The sequence below is a fragment of the Sceloporus undulatus genome, chromosome 4 (genome assembly GCF_019175285.1).
Source record: "Sceloporus undulatus isolate JIND9_A2432 ecotype Alabama chromosome 4, SceUnd_v1.1, whole genome shotgun sequence".
In the NCBI taxonomy this organism is placed as follows: Eukaryota; Metazoa; Chordata; class Lepidosauria; order Squamata; family Phrynosomatidae; genus Sceloporus; species Sceloporus undulatus.
The window spans coordinates 6,776,018-6,792,560 of NC_056525.1; the positions used below are offsets into that span (position 1 = coordinate 6,776,018).

At 40.7% G+C, this 16,543-nt stretch overlaps 1 protein-coding gene across 9 annotated transcripts in view; it reads left to right on the plus strand.

Annotated features, from left to right (window-relative positions):
- RTEL1 (regulator of telomere elongation helicase 1) overlaps positions 1–15,415 on the plus strand; it is a 98,656-nt gene extending 83,241 nt beyond the window's left edge. For 3 of the 9 annotated variants that reach the window (XM_042463578.1, XM_042463580.1, XM_042463579.1), the window contains exons 33-36: positions 2,501–2,698; positions 6,116–6,259; positions 8,769–8,872; positions 14,322–15,415. In XM_042463578.1, coding sequence (XP_042319512.1) covers positions 2,501–2,698; positions 6,116–6,259; positions 8,769–8,872; positions 14,322–14,402 — 527 coding nt within the window. In that variant the 3' untranslated portion in view covers positions 14,403–15,415. The other 6 variants (XR_006103537.1, XR_006103536.1, XM_042463583.1 and 3 more) reach the window with 6 other exon arrangements.
- Positions 15,416–16,543: the final 1,128 nt, after the last annotated feature.

Genomic DNA, 16,543 nt, shown 5'->3' on the forward strand with positions numbered 1-16,543 from the left:
ATCGTAATTACTGTACTTAGTAATTCAGGGCCTTCTGGGGATATTACTTGTTTATTTATTATTTACTACTTGTTGATTCTTCTGTACACTAATCTCTGGCCATAAAGTTGCCTGCAGGTCAGCGTGACCATTTGCCAAGAATCTGGCAAATTGCTAGAAGCCGAAGTTAGCCTGGAGGCAAGGATTCCCCCTTATGTCCCTTACTGGAAAGTTTTATATGTCCGTGGGAGTTAGGTCATCCCTGATTTCCCTTCCATTATTTGAACAGATTGGAATGTGGTGAAAGGTCCAGATCCCACCACATTAAAAACAAATCAGAGAAAGGGAAACCATGTGGGGACAACCCTGAATGGAAATAGAGATTCAGCTTGCTTCTCTTCACCCTTACAACTTGGTATAATTCCCCTCTTCTTTGTGGTAGTATTGATGGTCATCTCCACAATTCCTCTGCAACACCATGTGGCCACTTGAGATTCAATGCAGCAGTCCTCTTACCATGACAGCCTACCCGGGTGAGGGCTGGGTATGTTTAGCCTGGAGAAGAGACAATTAAGAGGTGACACAATAGCCATCTTTAAAATATGGAAGAAGGAGAAAGCTTATTTTCTGCTGCTCTAAAGACTAGGACATGGAGCAATGGGCTCAAGCTACAGAAAAAGTGATACCACCTAAACATTAGGTAGAACTTTGTGATGTTAACAGCTGTTTGACAGTGAAAGATGTTGCCCCAGAGATTGATGGAGTCTCTCTCTTTGGAGGTATTTAAACAGAGGCTGTTGGGAGTGCTTTGACTTTGTCTTCTTGCATGGCAGAAAGAGGTTGCATTGGATGGCCCTTGGCATCTCTTCTGACTCTATGATTCTATGACTTATTGCATCACTCTGAAGACAGTGTGCCTTCCAGTAACTTCCATACAAAATAAACATGGAACATCAAGTCATCCTGTTCTGAGAGAAGAGGAAAACAAAACATGGAAAGTTTCCAAATCTTGAACAAAATCCAAAGCCAACCTTTAATAAGCTGTCCCAGCATGCTTTGCAACAAATGAAGGTGCACATCTGGCATTTAAAAGGCACAATATGCTCAGACTGGCATTTAACACATTGGAATTCTCCTGGAATGGAAAAGAGACCTTGACTTTCAAAAGAGATGGACTCTTTGGCTTCAAATATTCCTTTTACATTCTTTTTGCCATCTTACACAAAAAATAATGCCTCAGAACTGATGTAGTAAGAGGTGGCATTCCTAAATATTACATTTCAAAGACATAACCATGTTAGGGAATCAGAGTGCAAAGGGATCTTGTAGCACCTTTGAGACTAACTGAAAGAAAGAAACTGGTAGCATGAGCTTTCGTAGACTTCAGTCTACTTCCTGAGATGCAGGATACGTGATGCTGCATGACAAGCTGCTGCATGTAGCTATACAATTACATGAGTTAATTTGTTCCATACTCAGTTTTTGGACTCTGTAATCACTATATGACAGCTGTGATATCCATTCCCTCCAAGCTACAGCTGTTCTCCTGACCAGAAGTTTTATGGCTTTAGTCTATGTTGTGTCTACATCAACTGTACCTGTGAAGCTGGTGAGAATGTCTCATCTTGTCCCAAGCCCTTCAGTCCACCTTTGATTCTTGCCTCTCTATGGATAAAGCCTTCCAGCATCCAACCCTTTTCAGTCCCATATGCTGTATTAACCTATCATGTGTGTTTAATGTTGAATTTCTGGATATAATTCCATGGGTCTGGACTCTTTAATCTGTTCTTGGTTACTACTTGTTGCTTTTGTGTAACTTGATAAGCCTGATTCTGTATGCTCAGTCTGAATGGCTCCTTTTCATCCTGGAGAGAAGTGACCAGTTGGGATGCCACAAGGCAGCCAATATCGTTATTTAAAAAATAGTTGCAAGCTGGATTTATAATAGTTTGACTGACTGACTGAACCCAAAGGGTGCTCAGCAATGTCTCCTTTTCATCCTGGAGAGAAGTGACCAGTGGGGTGTCCAGTGGGGTTCTGTCCTGAGCCCAATTTTTTAAAATTATTTTTTACTTATGGCAGCTTAGCTGACCTGGTTGTTTCACTTCACATCTGAATGGGGTTAGTTTTGAATAAAAAATCTGCTGAAGCATGTTGAACTTTTTATGGTGTAGGATCCAGTCCCTATTCTCTCCTTGTTATTTCTGCCTCTGGTACTAAATTTTCTGTTAAAGAAGTAATGCACTATCTTGTTAATTAAGGCTGATCTGTACTCTAATTTGTCACTGTGTAGTGAGTCATTATTTGTCAATTCTTAAAACCAAATGTCTTCAAAGTTGGGTCTTCCTGATTTCAATAGAAAGAGCACAGACAGATTTTTGGGATGAGACAAAATGTTACTCTTTTCCTTTCTTATTGTGAAAAACATAAAATACGTCCCTTTCCCCCCTAGAAGTCCCTGGCTTATTACAGATTACCTCCAAGTCTGTATTTATGTCATGTTTGTTGTTTCCATTGACAGGGTTCTCTATGTTTGTACGGCCCCATCACAAGAAGCAATTCAGACAAATGTGCGAAGAGCTGATGGGAATGAGTTACCCTGGAGAAAGTGAAGAGGTTCTCTTGCCAGCTCAGGAGGGGCATGACATTGATGCAAGGGACTCATACCCCACTGCAGGAGAAACCAAAACTGAGGATAAAGCTGCCAGTCCAACCCCAGGTTTGGAAGGCTTGTTTCACAGGTGTTTTCATGCTGACAGTACAGTCTATCCCTCTCTTAATTGAAAGGCATGATAGCAATCCATTCAGCAGTGAGCTTCTTATAAGAGAAACCTCCAGTGGTGTTTTAAATCTACTTTTCTGTGTTATTAATCCTTTCTATATTGTGTAAGATATAGAAAGCCAATGTGATGTAATGTTTGGAGCATTGGACTATGACTCTGCAGACCAGGATTCAAATCTCTCTGCTCAGCCATGGAAACCTCCTGGGTGACCTTGGGCAAGTCACAATCTCTCAGCCTCAGAGGAAGGCAATAGTGGCAAACTCCCCTCTAAACAAATCTTGCCAAGAAAACCTTATGATAGGTTCACCTTAAGGTAGCCATAAACTGGAAATGACTTGAAGGCACAACGAAAGCAACATATTGTGTAAGAAATAAACTACAAGAAGGCTGGAAACCACCACTAGTTTATAGAGGAGTGGCAAGAAAATGCTATGAGATGTTTCAATTTCCCCACATTTGTATATAAACATTTTTGTCTCAGTGTCACCTCTGGTCAGACAGATTTTTGCAACCTGCTGCATGGCTTAACTTACAGAGCTTGAAAAATGTAGATTTCATTTGGTGTCCTTGTTAATTGCTATTAAGTTGACTTTGACTTATGGTGACCCTATGTACAAGAGACCTCCAAGTCAACATGATAACAGCAGTCCTGCTCAGGTCTTGCAAACTCAAGGCTGTGGTTTCTTTGATTGAGTCTCTCTACCTGTTATGTTGTCTCCCTCTTTCTACTGCCTTCTACGTGCCAAACATTGCCTTTTCCAACAAATCATGTCATCTCATATTCTTTTGGACTATAACTCTTAGAATTCCACAGCCAACAGGGAATTATCATCTTTCTTTAAAAACTTCCTCAAATTCAGTCTATTTGTGACTCCTGCCCTCAACTGAGCCCCTTTCCTGCTTTCTTGAAGCTCAAGTGGGAGCCACAAATGCAACTTTTCATAGGTTTCCTTCCCATGTATGTGCTGTTCCACCAGCTATACCCCACCATTGTAGTACAGCTTGGTCTTCTTGAATTATCCCAGTAGAGAACCCAAAGAGGCCATTGTCCGGCTAGTGCATTTGACCTTTAAAAGAAATTTTACAGTTTTATCTATGGCCACTGTTTTTGTTGCACTTCTTTATTGTGTTTAATACAGGATTCAACAAGTTAGGGACCAAGGCACTGTCAAAAAGCAGAAATCATTAAAACGTGGAACCTATAGTATTCTAGTCCCTAATTGTTAAATAAGCAGGCAACACCTGTATTTGGCTGCACCTGGAAGAACTCAGGAAAGTTTGGAAGAGGCTACAGATGGAGAGTGGTGTTGAAGAGGGGGAGGGCACTCTGAGGGTTGCACACAAAACCTTCAACTACTTCTCTCCCCTCCATCATTTCCTGCCCTCCAGACAAAGATTGTTCAAATCAGGTGGCTCATTCTTTTGGAAATGTGGCAAGGCATTTCAAGCAAGAAGTGGCTTGAATTCTGCAGGAAAGCCCACCCACTCACCTGCCTCATGGTTTGGCATGGGTGTGGTGGGGGGCAGAGAAGAAGTATTGGTGGCAACACTAGCAGCAGCTGGCAAAGGCAAGGTGGAGACAAAAGGAGACGGCAGTGGCAAATGAGTACACTATGCCGCAATCAATCCTTTCCTCTCTCCTCAGTTCTCCCCCACCTTCCAGACCCACTGGGAACAAACACGTTCACCTACTCTGTACCCTTCTTTCTCCCTTGCCCCATTTTTCTTCTTTTTTCTTTCCTTCTATGTGCTCCTCAGGAGAGCAAGACAGGATGCTCCACTTTCTCCTTTAAAGCTGCTTCCAAACTTTCCTGAGTGTTTCCAGGTGTGGCCGAGTACCCCTCCCAGCTGTCTTCCCTGGCATCAGAAGGAGATGGCCACAAGGTTCCTTCATAGACTGATCAAATAAATGATGGTGCTGAGTTGGGAGAAAAAGGCAGCATGTGGTCACAAAAGCATTGTGCAAAGTGCAAGCTTTTTATCCAGTGTGCACACAGTACAATAGGGAGCCCTGGTGGCACATTGGTTAAATGCTGTACTGTACTGCAACCACAATATTGTGAGTTAGATCCTGAGGGGTTTCAAGGTCGACTCAGCCTTCCATAGGTTGGTAAAATGAGTACCCAGCTTGTTTGGGGCAATTGGCTTGCATGTTGTAAACCACTTAGAGAGTGCGTAGTATGAATCGGTATAGAAATGTAACTGCTATTGCTGTTGCTATAATACTGTAGTAGCTGCAACTGCTGAACTGCTCTTTTGACCCTTTTAAATTATACATAATCAGACCCCATTAACTCTACATGTGGCTGAAAAGAGTGGATTATACAGTGAATTTATGATACTGGGAAGTAATTTAGTCATTACTGGATAGAATTTGTCAAAAAAAAAAAAAACCAGGCATCTAAACACAGGGGGACACCTATATATCATTTTATGCCTTGGAGTGTGGAGGAGCCTCCTTTGGAGGTTTTTAAACAGAAGCAGGATGGCCATTATTTCACTCACAGCCCAGACATTAGCTGTCAAGTGGAACACTCTCAAGGGCTCCAGTTGTCAAGTGTGTGGGTTCCAGGGTTGGGAGACAGGTAAAATGACCACACAGTTTTGGTCTCAAGAAGGCTATTTATTTGAAACAACAAAAATAGAAAGAAATAAAAGCATAGATCCAAAGTCTCAAGCAGGTTAACATAAACAAAGGCAAAGACATACATATACAAAGGCCAGGCAGTCCGGCATGTGTGATCTGCAAGGCACCTTTCCTTTGTCTGCTTGCACAGTTATATATTGTTATGATTTAGCACCAGCTTAACATATACTACATCATCATGTATCCTACAGAGTCTGCACCAAAGGAAAGGGGAGAAAGACATTCCCGTGCCTACTCAGCAAATTGTCTATCAAATCACAGATGCCAGGATGAGCTAGGAACCGCTTATCTCTCCTTTACTCTGGAATGTCCTGTCTCTTCCCCTGTACCATCACGGATGAGGAGAACTTTCTTTGACTCATTCTTCTAGCAAGATGCATGAGGCCTACACATTTTTAAAGCTAACTGCAGCCTGAACCAAGGTTTGCTGAGGCTATAAACTTTTGGCCCAATACAACCATCTTTGGGAGTGCTTTGATTGTGAGTTATTGCATGTCAGGGGTTGGACTGGATGGCCCTTGGGGTCTCTTCCAATTCTATGATTCTGTGAGGTATTAATGATTTTATATTGTTGCAAGCTATCTGTAAAGTGTAGGCACAAAAAGGTTAGGAGAGATATTTCTACATAATTGAAAGAGCAGTAGATAACGAGAATCAAACTATATATATGCTTTTCTGAGATTTATTTTTGGAATTTTGTCCACAGGGACCTCCAAAAATGTGATACTGGAGGAAAGCCAAACTATAGCCTCGCCCATAAGCAGCTCAAAGTCTCAGGAGACCAAGGGAGACCGCACCAGTTTACGAGCACCCACAAATTCTGATATTGTACCTATTTCACCAGTAGGAGGTAGGTGTATATAGATCAAGAAAAAACATTCCCTACTAAGGTGTCTCAGCTGCCTAGGAAATACATCATGAGTGCATAGTTCAATAGAGCATATCTTTTTTTTTTTGTATCAAATTAATGGTTCAGTGTTGAACTTTCCTTGCTAAAAGGTCTGAAGTGGCAAAGCTAGGGGAAACTTGGCTGCCTGAAAATTCGGAAAATTGCTGCTGTGTCAGATTAAAAAGTAAGATACAAAACGTAACTATAACCTGATTTAGTGTGTAGTAGCTTTCTATTTTCAGCTCTTGTGAGGAAGTACTCCCACTTTCACTTGCCTGCTTGGCAAAGTTGGAAAAGAGATCACTTCCTTTAATTAGTTCTCATTGCATGCCTTTGCTTTCACTCAGACAATCAGCCCTTGTCCCCACTCGTGTTTTCCCCCATTCCTTATCTGTGACAGATGTGTTCATAAAATAAACTGGCAACATTATTGCTTTTCAGGAACAAAAAAAATTATTTTGTTTTAATCCTGGTTAAGGTTTTTTAAAGCAACTGATTCCAATTAAAACATAAAGAGACAGTCCTGTCCATCTGCCATGCAAGTAGAGAATGAAGTAGTGAGCAATAATTAGGAATTTATGTCCCACTTAAGCAAAATTGACCTTCCCTTCTTAGTAGGACGGACAACTGTAGCCCTTCAGATATCGTTGGACATCAGTTCCCAGCATGACTGACAAGCATACTAAGTGGTGTGGGATCATGGGTGTGGTAGTTCAGTCCAGTCCTAATACAGGCGGTCTCTGAATTTGAATGGATACAGCTTCTCAGCTCTGGATTAGCAGTGCGTGATCTAGGGATATTAGTAGATCACAAGCGATACAAGTCAAAAGTGTGACGCCAGTGCAGTTCTAGGCTACATCAACAGGAATGTAGTATCCAGCTCATGGGAAATAATAGTGCCACTGCATTCAGACATCACATAGAATCCTGTGTCCAGTTCTGAGTACCCCAGTCCAAGAGTTGTTGTTGTTAGCTGCCTTTGAGTCAACCTCCACTCATGGTGAACTTATGAATGAGACATCTCCAAGACCCCTCTATCCTCCACTAGTGTAATTAGGTCTTGAAGATTTAGGCCTTTGACCTCCCTGATTGAATCTAGCCATCTGGCATGCAGTCTTCTCTAGTTCTACTACCCTCTACCTTTCCCAGCATTAATGTCTTTTCTAATGAGTGGTGGCTTCTTATGACATGGCCAAAGTACGAGAGCTTCAGTTTGATCATCTTGGCTTCTAGGGCTATTTCAGGCTTGATCTGTGGAAGGACCCATTTGTTTGTCTTTTTGGCTGTCCACGGTATTCTCAGGACTCTTCTCCAGCACCACATCTCAAATGAGGTGATTTTCTTTTTATCCACTTTCTTCACTGTTCAGTCTGTACATAGTAATGGGGAATACAATGAAATGGACAATTCTAACTTTACTTCCCATTCCTACTCTCCTTTTTATTTCTTGACTGCAGTCTCCTTTCTGATCATGTTTGATCCAAGGTATGGGGAATATTTAACTGTTTTAATTTCCTTATTGTCTATGTTGCATTTATGTACATCCTCTGTGGTTGTTATTTTTGTTTCCTTTATGTCTAGCAACAAGACTGCCTTTGCACTTTCTTCCTTGACCTTCCTTAATAATTGTTCCAAGTCCATGATGTTTTCTACTAATAGTCCGAAGTCATGTGCGTATCTTAGATTGTTGATGTTCCTTCCTCCTGTCTTTACTCCTTCTTCTGGGATTAAATCTGCTCTTTGTATGATATTTTCTGCATACAGGTTGAACAGATGGAGTGATAATATGCATCCTTGCCTGAACCCCTTGCCAATTGGGATCTATTCTCTTTCTGCTTATTCTGTTCTGATACTTCCCTCTTGTCCTAAGTACAAGGGCTGGGCTAAATACTTTTGTATCCCTTCCTTTTGGCTTCCAAAGTGCAATGGTAGGTGAATCCAGATGTGAAGGGGAAGGTGAACAAGGTCATTGCTGCTTCTCCTCCTGCCAACTGAGGAGGCTACATTACTTATTTCTCTTGCTATGGTCTTTTTCTGGAGAGAAGCAGAATACAGCTTTTCTGTGGCTCTTGGTCTCCTGGCCAGTGGCAGAGCCAGAGTGTGCTTCCCCTCCATTTTTCTATCCAAGAAAAAAATATTTAAGAAAAGAAGCTGGTAGTGTGGTAGCGTGAACTTTCATAGACTTCAGTCTGCATCTCAGGAAGTAGACTGATGTCTACAAAAGCTCATGCTACCAGCTTCTTTCAGTTAGTCTCAGATGTGCTACAAGATCCCTTTGCTCTCTGATCCGCAGACTAACATGGCTATATCTTTGAAATGTAATATTTAAGAATGTTACCTCTTACTATATCGGTTCTGCGGCATTCTTCCCTGTGTAAGATGGCAAAAAGAACATGAAAGGAATATTTGCAGCCAAAGTGTCCATCTCTTTTGAAGGTCAGTGTCTCTTTCCCTCTCTTTTCCATTCCAGGAGGATTCCAATGTGTTAAATGCCAGTCTGAGCGTATTGTGCCTTTCAAATGCCAAATGTGCACCTTCACTTGTTGCGAAGCATGCTGGGAGAGCCTGTTAAAGGTTGGCTTCAGGTTTTGTTCAAGATTTGGAAACTTTCCATGTTTTGTTTTCCTCTTCTCTCAGTACAGGATGACTTGATGTTCCATGTTTATTTTGTATGGAAGTTACTGGAAGGCACATTCAGAGTGTTGCAATAAGTCATAGAATCATAGAGTCAGAAGAGACTCCAAGGGCCATCTAATGCAACCTCCTTCTGCCATACAGGAAGACACAGTCAAAGCACTCCCAACAGCCTCTGTTTAAATACCTCCAAAGAGAGAGACTCCATCAATCTCTGGGGCAACATCTTTCACTGTCAAATAGCTGTTAACATCACAAAGTTCTACCTAATGTTTAGGTGGAATCACTTTTTCTGTAGCTTGAGCCCATTGCTCCATGTCCTAGTCTTTAGAGCAGCAGAAAATAAGCTTTCTCCTTCTTCCATATGACATCGCTTCAGATATTTAAAGATGGCTATCATGTCACCTCTTAATCTTCTCCAGGCTATACATACCCAGCTCCCTAATTCAATTCTCATCAGGCATGGTTTCCAGACTTTTCACCATTTTGGTTACCCTCCTTTGGACATGCTCCAGCTTGTCAACATCCTTTTTGTATTGTGGTCTTTTCTTGTGGTCCATAGGATGCTCATCTCTTGAAATGCATACAGGGAAACCTCCACAGACAGTGCCTTTAGAAAGTACAGCAGACATTTTGTCAACCTTGGAATTAAAGATAGTGCATATTTTTCCATGTTTCTAGCACCAATGTGACTCCTGCTAGGAGTCAGCTTTACATGTTGATATTATCAGTGTATATTATTATTCTTTGAGAGCCAGCATGGCATAGAGGTTTGATTGTTAAACTAGTACTCTGGGAGACCAGGGTTTGAATCATCAATCAGCTGTGGAAACCCAATGGATGACCGTGAGCAAAAATCACATTCTCTCAGCCTCTGAGGATGACAATGGTACCCCCTTTTTAAGCATTTTTGCTAAGAAAAGCCCATGATAAGGTCACCTTAGGGTTGTCACAAGTCAGAATTGACTTGAAGGCATACAGCAACAACAAATTATTAGTGCTGGAAAACTTAACCACTTGTTGTTCTGTGTCTTTATATCATTTCTGACTTATGGCAACCCTAAGAAGACGCTAACACAAGATTTTCTTGGCAAGATTTGTTCAGAGGGGTTTGCCATTGCCTTCCTCTAAGACTGAGAGACTAGACATAGCTGAGTGAGGATTAATTCTATACATCAAGGATGATATTGAAAAGTTGGAGCTGAGAAGGGTGAATAAGATGACCAATCATAGGATCGGAAGAGACCCCCTAGGGCCATCCAGTCCAACCTGATTCTGCTATGCAGGAACACACAATAAAAGCTTTCCCAACAAATGGTCATCCAGCCTTTGCTTAAAAACCTTCAAAGAAAGAGACTCCACCATGTCCAAGGCAGTGTTTTCCACTTCCAAAGAGCTTTCACCATCCAGAAATTCTTCCTAATATTTAGGTGGAATCACTTTCCTGTAGCATGAATCCATAGCTCCATGTCTGGATGAAGGATAGGTTGCATACCTATAACAGTAGTTCTTCAAGTGGTCACCTGTGGACTCACACAATCCCATCCATCCTCTTGTCATCATATCCTGCCTATCGTTTGGATTGCTGCATCAGTGTCCATGGAAATGGTGTTTTCCGCAGGAAGCCCCTTATATAGAGGTGGTGAAGATGGACATTGCTACCACCAATAAGCTTATGTAATGATAGTCTAGAATGTTGTGACCAGTGCACTGAGCAGGTGCAGGAGAATCCATTTGTGTGAGTTCACAGATGGCCACTCAAAGAACTACCGTTACAGGTACGCAAACTGTCCTTATTTATGTATTTATTTTATTGTTATCCCGCCTTTCTCCCAAAGTGGGACCCAATGTGGTGAACAAATATAAACATAAGTTAAAATTGTACACTGAAAATCATAAAAATATAAAAATTACAAATATAATTTTTTAAAAAACATACAAGAGTTAAAATTAAACAGTCCAAGTCCAACCCTCTCATCTCCCAATAAAACCAACCCTGCCAGATCTCAAAAGGCCTGTTTAAACAAAAATGTCCTTACATTCACATGTCATGACAAGCTATGATGTGGTTTGTTAAAATTTGGCTTGTTGTTTGTATTGCCCTCTTTTTAAATAAGCCAAGGTTTGTTAATTAACCATAAACCCCAACAAGCAACCTAAGCCAGTTTTTTTCTGGCCTAGCTCCAAAGAAAACCTTTTACTGTGGATTTCAATCCATCTCTGTTTTGTGTGTCTATCCCTATGCATGCATGTTTCTTCTTAAAGAACACATAAGTTTTGTTTTACTTCTGGGTAGAGGCAGGATTAGGAGACTAAATATTCCATTTGCTTTTTAGTGTTAAGATTTTAGTCTCACGGAGTCAGCCTGGGCCTGTCTAGTGACACCCTTCCCTCCTTACCCAAGTGAGTAAAAGATTTGACCTGGAAGAGTTCACTCAAGATGTACTATTTAAAAGACTGTCAAATGAGTAATAATCCTCTTATTTAGTTTCAAAACCTGAAGGGTTCTACCTGAGAAGTGACACATAGATTTGTTAAACAAATATAAATAAAGGAGGGCTTTCTGTACAGATGTCAATTGACTTCTCAAAAATGTTACTGCCTTTTGTAATCTGGTATTGTGCTGAATGCAATACCAGTGAAAGCAGGTGTATGACCAAACATATTCCAATTTTTTTAATGGTGTATTCTCTGAGGGGAAGGGGTATGACTCAGGCATCATGAGGAAAGGGGTAGCAAGGCCAGTGGTCATGAGACCAGCAATCTGAAACCACACTAAGTCCACCTTCTATTTTGTTACCTCTTCAGAATACTTTTGGTTTCTTGCTTCATAGATCAGTATTGCCTAAAGGAAACAGGAACCCAAAAATCAAAGTGTTATCTTTACTTGGTTTCCCCCCTCCTTAATTGGTCATGCATTCCTGTTCTTTAATAAGCTTGTATTTCTTGTAAGTCCATTATAAAGATTGCTTCATCCTCAGCTAATGTTCAGTAAAGGAAATGAAGACTTAAGTTTTTTGCTATTAAAATATTACATCCTGTTCTATATCGTCCTCAGGGTGTTATACAATAAAATAAATTTAGCCTATATATCGATCTAGGGAGAGAGAGAGAGAGAGGCCCATCCTTCTATCCAGCCAGCTTTTTCCTCATCCTTAAGACTCAAGATGGCATACAACTCTCATGCCTCATTTGGAAGCTGCAACTGGTCCAAAATATGGCAGCCAGATTGGTTACAGGGAGTTCTATATTTGATCCTATTACACCTAGTATTTTAAAATCCCTACACTGGCTGCCTATTAGCTTCTGAGCACAGTATAAGGTGTTGGTCATTACCTATAAAGCCCTGCATGGCTTGGGTCCAGCGTACCTGAGGGAACACTTCCTCCCATACAATCCCTGCACTCTCAGGTCCTCTGGGAAGAATCTCTTGCAGTCTAAGAAAACCAGACTGGTAACGACTTCCCAGAGGACGTTTTCTGTTGCCACTCCAAAAATCTGGAATGACCTGCCGGAGGAGATCCACCATATAACATCTTTGGAGGCCTTTAAGAAGGCAATAAAAACAGATCTCTTCCGGCAGGCCTTCCCAAACTGGCCTCCTCAGAATGTTCGCTCTCCAGTTGCATAGCCATTCCCACCAGACTGCTATCATAATTGATTTTATTGACTATTTTATTGGGAGTGTTTTATTGGGAATTGTTGTTTTAACACTGTTTTAGGGTGGGAGGGAGATATGTTTTTACTTGTGGCTTGTTGTGTTGTATTTTTATTGTTCTTTTTGTTGTTGTTACTGCCTCGATCCAATACAGGGAGAGGCAGGATACAAATTATTATTATTATTATTATTATTATTATTATTATTATTATTAAAACAGATATAGATAACAATTCACGTCACTAAAACATACAAAGGATAAATCAGTAGTTCCCAAACTTTTGGCCTCCAGATGTTTTAGACTTCAGGTCCCAGAATTCCTGAATGTTGTCCAGCCTGGCTAGAGTTTCTAGGAATTGAAGTCTGAAACACCTGGAGGATCAAAGTTTGAGGACCACTGGTCTAAATAGAATTAAGAACAGTAAAATTAAATGCAGTTTAAAGCACTAAAAATAATTAAAACAAAGCATATTCAGCAATTTAACCAGAAAGATTGCTCAGCTGTAGAACTTTCCAGTTTGTGCACTGTGGAGGAAGCTTGTGTGAGTTTGCAGATGACCACTTCAAGAAACAAAATCACAGGTAAGCAGCGTGTTCTTCTTGGCTTGAAGAAAGCAGATTTTAAGAACCAGACTAGACATGACATTGGATGGTATTGCCTTGCAGGGGGAGCTTAGCAAGTATCAACAACAGTTTATTCTAATCTTCATCCAAAAAATATGGGTGGAAGAATTTTCTAGTCTACATCTGTAGGCTGTAGCTGCAGTTGTGAGTTGCCATAACATGAATGACTGGTGGCAGTTTTTGTTTCAGTGGAATTAGAGAATTATTGTCTAATTTTGGGTTCTCTGTCCCATGAACTATTTTAATTGGGTTTGTGATATTCTCTGGCCTCCTAGTTGAGATTTGTCTCTTAGTTAATACTGAAAGTGTGAAACAAAAGCTTAAGAACATATGAGCATCTTGTGGTAGGCAAAAGCAAACCCCCTCTGAACAAATCTGCAAAGAAAACCCCATGATAGGTTTGCCTTAAGGTCAGTATAAGTCAAAAAAGACTTACAAAAAAGCTTACAATAACAATCTTGTGGTACAATCTGAGGATACAGAACAGAGGGCTGGATCAGGCCTTGAAAAGGGATGGGATTTTAGTGACTTGCTCAGCTTCATCCCTCCACCTTAGTCACTAATTTTGTTTTGCTTTGTTTTGTTTCTTATCCTGTCTTTCTCCCAATATGGGACCCTTCTTAACATTATATACTTCTTCCGTGACATCCTAATATGTATATACATGCAGAAACCAGGTCTCTAATGAATAAATAATGCAGTGCTTATATGTTCTTCATATGTTTGTGAGTCACAGTGTGAAGACACTGAGAATTTGAACTGCCTTGAGTCCTGACACTGGTTGAATCACTTCAGCATAAAATCTATTCTTAGAGGATTGGGGTTATGTGCCCTCAAGTCATTTTCGACCTATGGTAACCCTAAGGCAAACCAATGGTGGGGTTTTTATGGCAAGATTTCTTCAGAGTGGCTTTGCGGGTCAGAGAATGTGACTTGCCCAAGGTGGGCAGTGCGTTTCCAAGCAGGGATTTAAACCCTGGCTTCCCAGACTCCTACTCCATTACTCAAAGCACTACATCACACTGACTCTTCGCAGAGTTACTATGAAAAGGGAGCTATCAGCTAAGGTAACATTTTCTTCTGTTGTCTTTTGTCCTTCTCCCCTAGACTGCCAAGAAGTGCCCAAGATGCCAAGCTAATACCAAGAGAAGACATTTGGCCCAGGTTTATTGGCCAGATCCTCAGTGAAAGAGATACAGTGACGGCATTCTCCATGGTACTAGGTCAAAATGGCCCATGGTTGCTTCAGTTGCCTAAGAAGCAAAACAAAGTATAACAGTTATTTTCAACACACTTTTTTGTTCGCTGGATTGCTTTTCTTCCACATGCTGTCTTCCTTTTTGCCAAAGTTCATCCATCATAAGAGTTCTTCATTTCTCAGTAGAAGGTGAAAAGAGGAACCATGATCTTCTGGATTACAATTATGCAAGTGTTTTCAAAGAAACATTTTTACAACTGCTATGTTTATGTTATAAAAAGCATGAAGACAGCTATTTGGATCTCTTTGGTCTCTGTGCCTTGGCCTGAATGAGCCATCTTTTCTACATGGCTCTTATCCTCAGAGCTTCTGACATCAATGGTTGCATGTGTCAGTCAATAAGGAATAAACAAAAAGACTGCCCCAAATCATTGCACATTATACTGACATTTGATTCCTGGTTTTAGGCTTAATTTTTCAAAAGATGCAGTTGGTCTGTGAATAACAAAGAGCACCCACCAGCTGAGTGGGTCTGTTTGCCAGCTGCGTAGTGGGAAAAGGTTTTTTTTTAAAATTAACAAATGAAAAAGTTGTTGAATAGAAAATTATGTTGATTGTCTGCTCACTAGAAGACAATGTGATTGTAGCCAGTGCTGAGCTGATCCAAGCCTTTAGGGGCTCAGCTTAATTCCGTTGTAACCCTTCTAGTTCTATCCCTCTTGAGTGCCTACTGTTCTACTGAAGGTTTTCCGCCACTTATAAAGAGGAAGAGTCTTTTTCTGCATCTGTTTTCTGACGCTTCATTTCAACAGAATGCCCAAATGCTGCATCAAACAGTTCTGGTGCAGTGAACTAAGGGATATTGTACATACAACAAAGTACAGAGAGTAGAAGTAGTTTTATATTTTCATATGCTGCTTTTCTTCTTTAAATTAAAGGATTGTATCAAGTTGAGAATATTTAGTATTATTGTCTGTAAATAAAAATATGTTTTGCATTTGTAGATCAATGCTTACATGAATGAGTTATATAAATAAGTACCTATAGATTTCAACAGCATTACGAACATTGTTGCTTTGGAAACAAATCTCCCTGTCTAGCACTGAGATGTAGGAAATCTATAAGTTGTTTCAACTGGATAGTATAAATTTTAAGATCTGTGTTAAAATTTTGGGTTAAGGTTTTATTCCAAGTGCATAGAACCATTTTTAAAACAAATATCTTTCTTACTTGGCTAAAAGAAGCTTATACGAGTTTAAAAATGTGTGGCATAAGGGGAAAAGCTCAGCAAACTGATGACCCATTTGCAGAAAAAATATGTACAACAGAAAAGATCAGATGTAAGTGTTTAAAATATTGTAGAAGATAAGGAGAAGGAGAGAGAGTAGCACCAAAAACACCATCAGCCATATGTAGAGATATGTGCAGGAGGCTGGAGTAGATGGCTATTGTGATCTCTTCCAACTCACTAATTCTATTATTCTGTGGCAGTGAGTGATGGGAAAAATGATAAATGTTGGTGCTGCAGGTCTCAGTTGGCTGTTGAAAAGCTTTACCTGATGATTTAGGTGAAGAACTGGAACCTCTATTGTTGGATATTTTTAAACAGGGAAGTATTCCAAGACTCCAGGGCCCCTTTCACACTGCACAGTTGTGCCAGTTTGGTGCCACTTTAACTGCTGTTGTTGCCTCCTGTGGGAATTCTAGGGATAGTGGTCTGGTGAAGAACTAGAGGTTTCTGTCTGAGATTTCTAAATACTGCTTCCTAAATTGCAGATCCCAGTATTCTATAGGCAGTTAAAGTGGAATCGTAGCTCTATAGTAGTGTAGTGTGAAAAGGGCCCAAGATATCCCAGCCATTTCTAGGATGCTGGGGTGCAGGGGGAGCCTGTGTAGCATCCTCTCTCTGCCCTGGCCTTAAAGAGGGGACTGTGGGGGAAAATCTGCCACATATGGCACTTCCTAGAAGCTGGTAGGTGGCAGCTGATAATCATGGAGAAAAGGTGTAATGGTTAGTTGGTGCAACTGAAATTCCTGCTCTTATTTCAGTGCAGACAGATCTCTTATTTTTGCCTGTTCCCCTCCCCACATTGAATGTTGCAGAGCACAGGCCTTGCCATCCATTTCATCC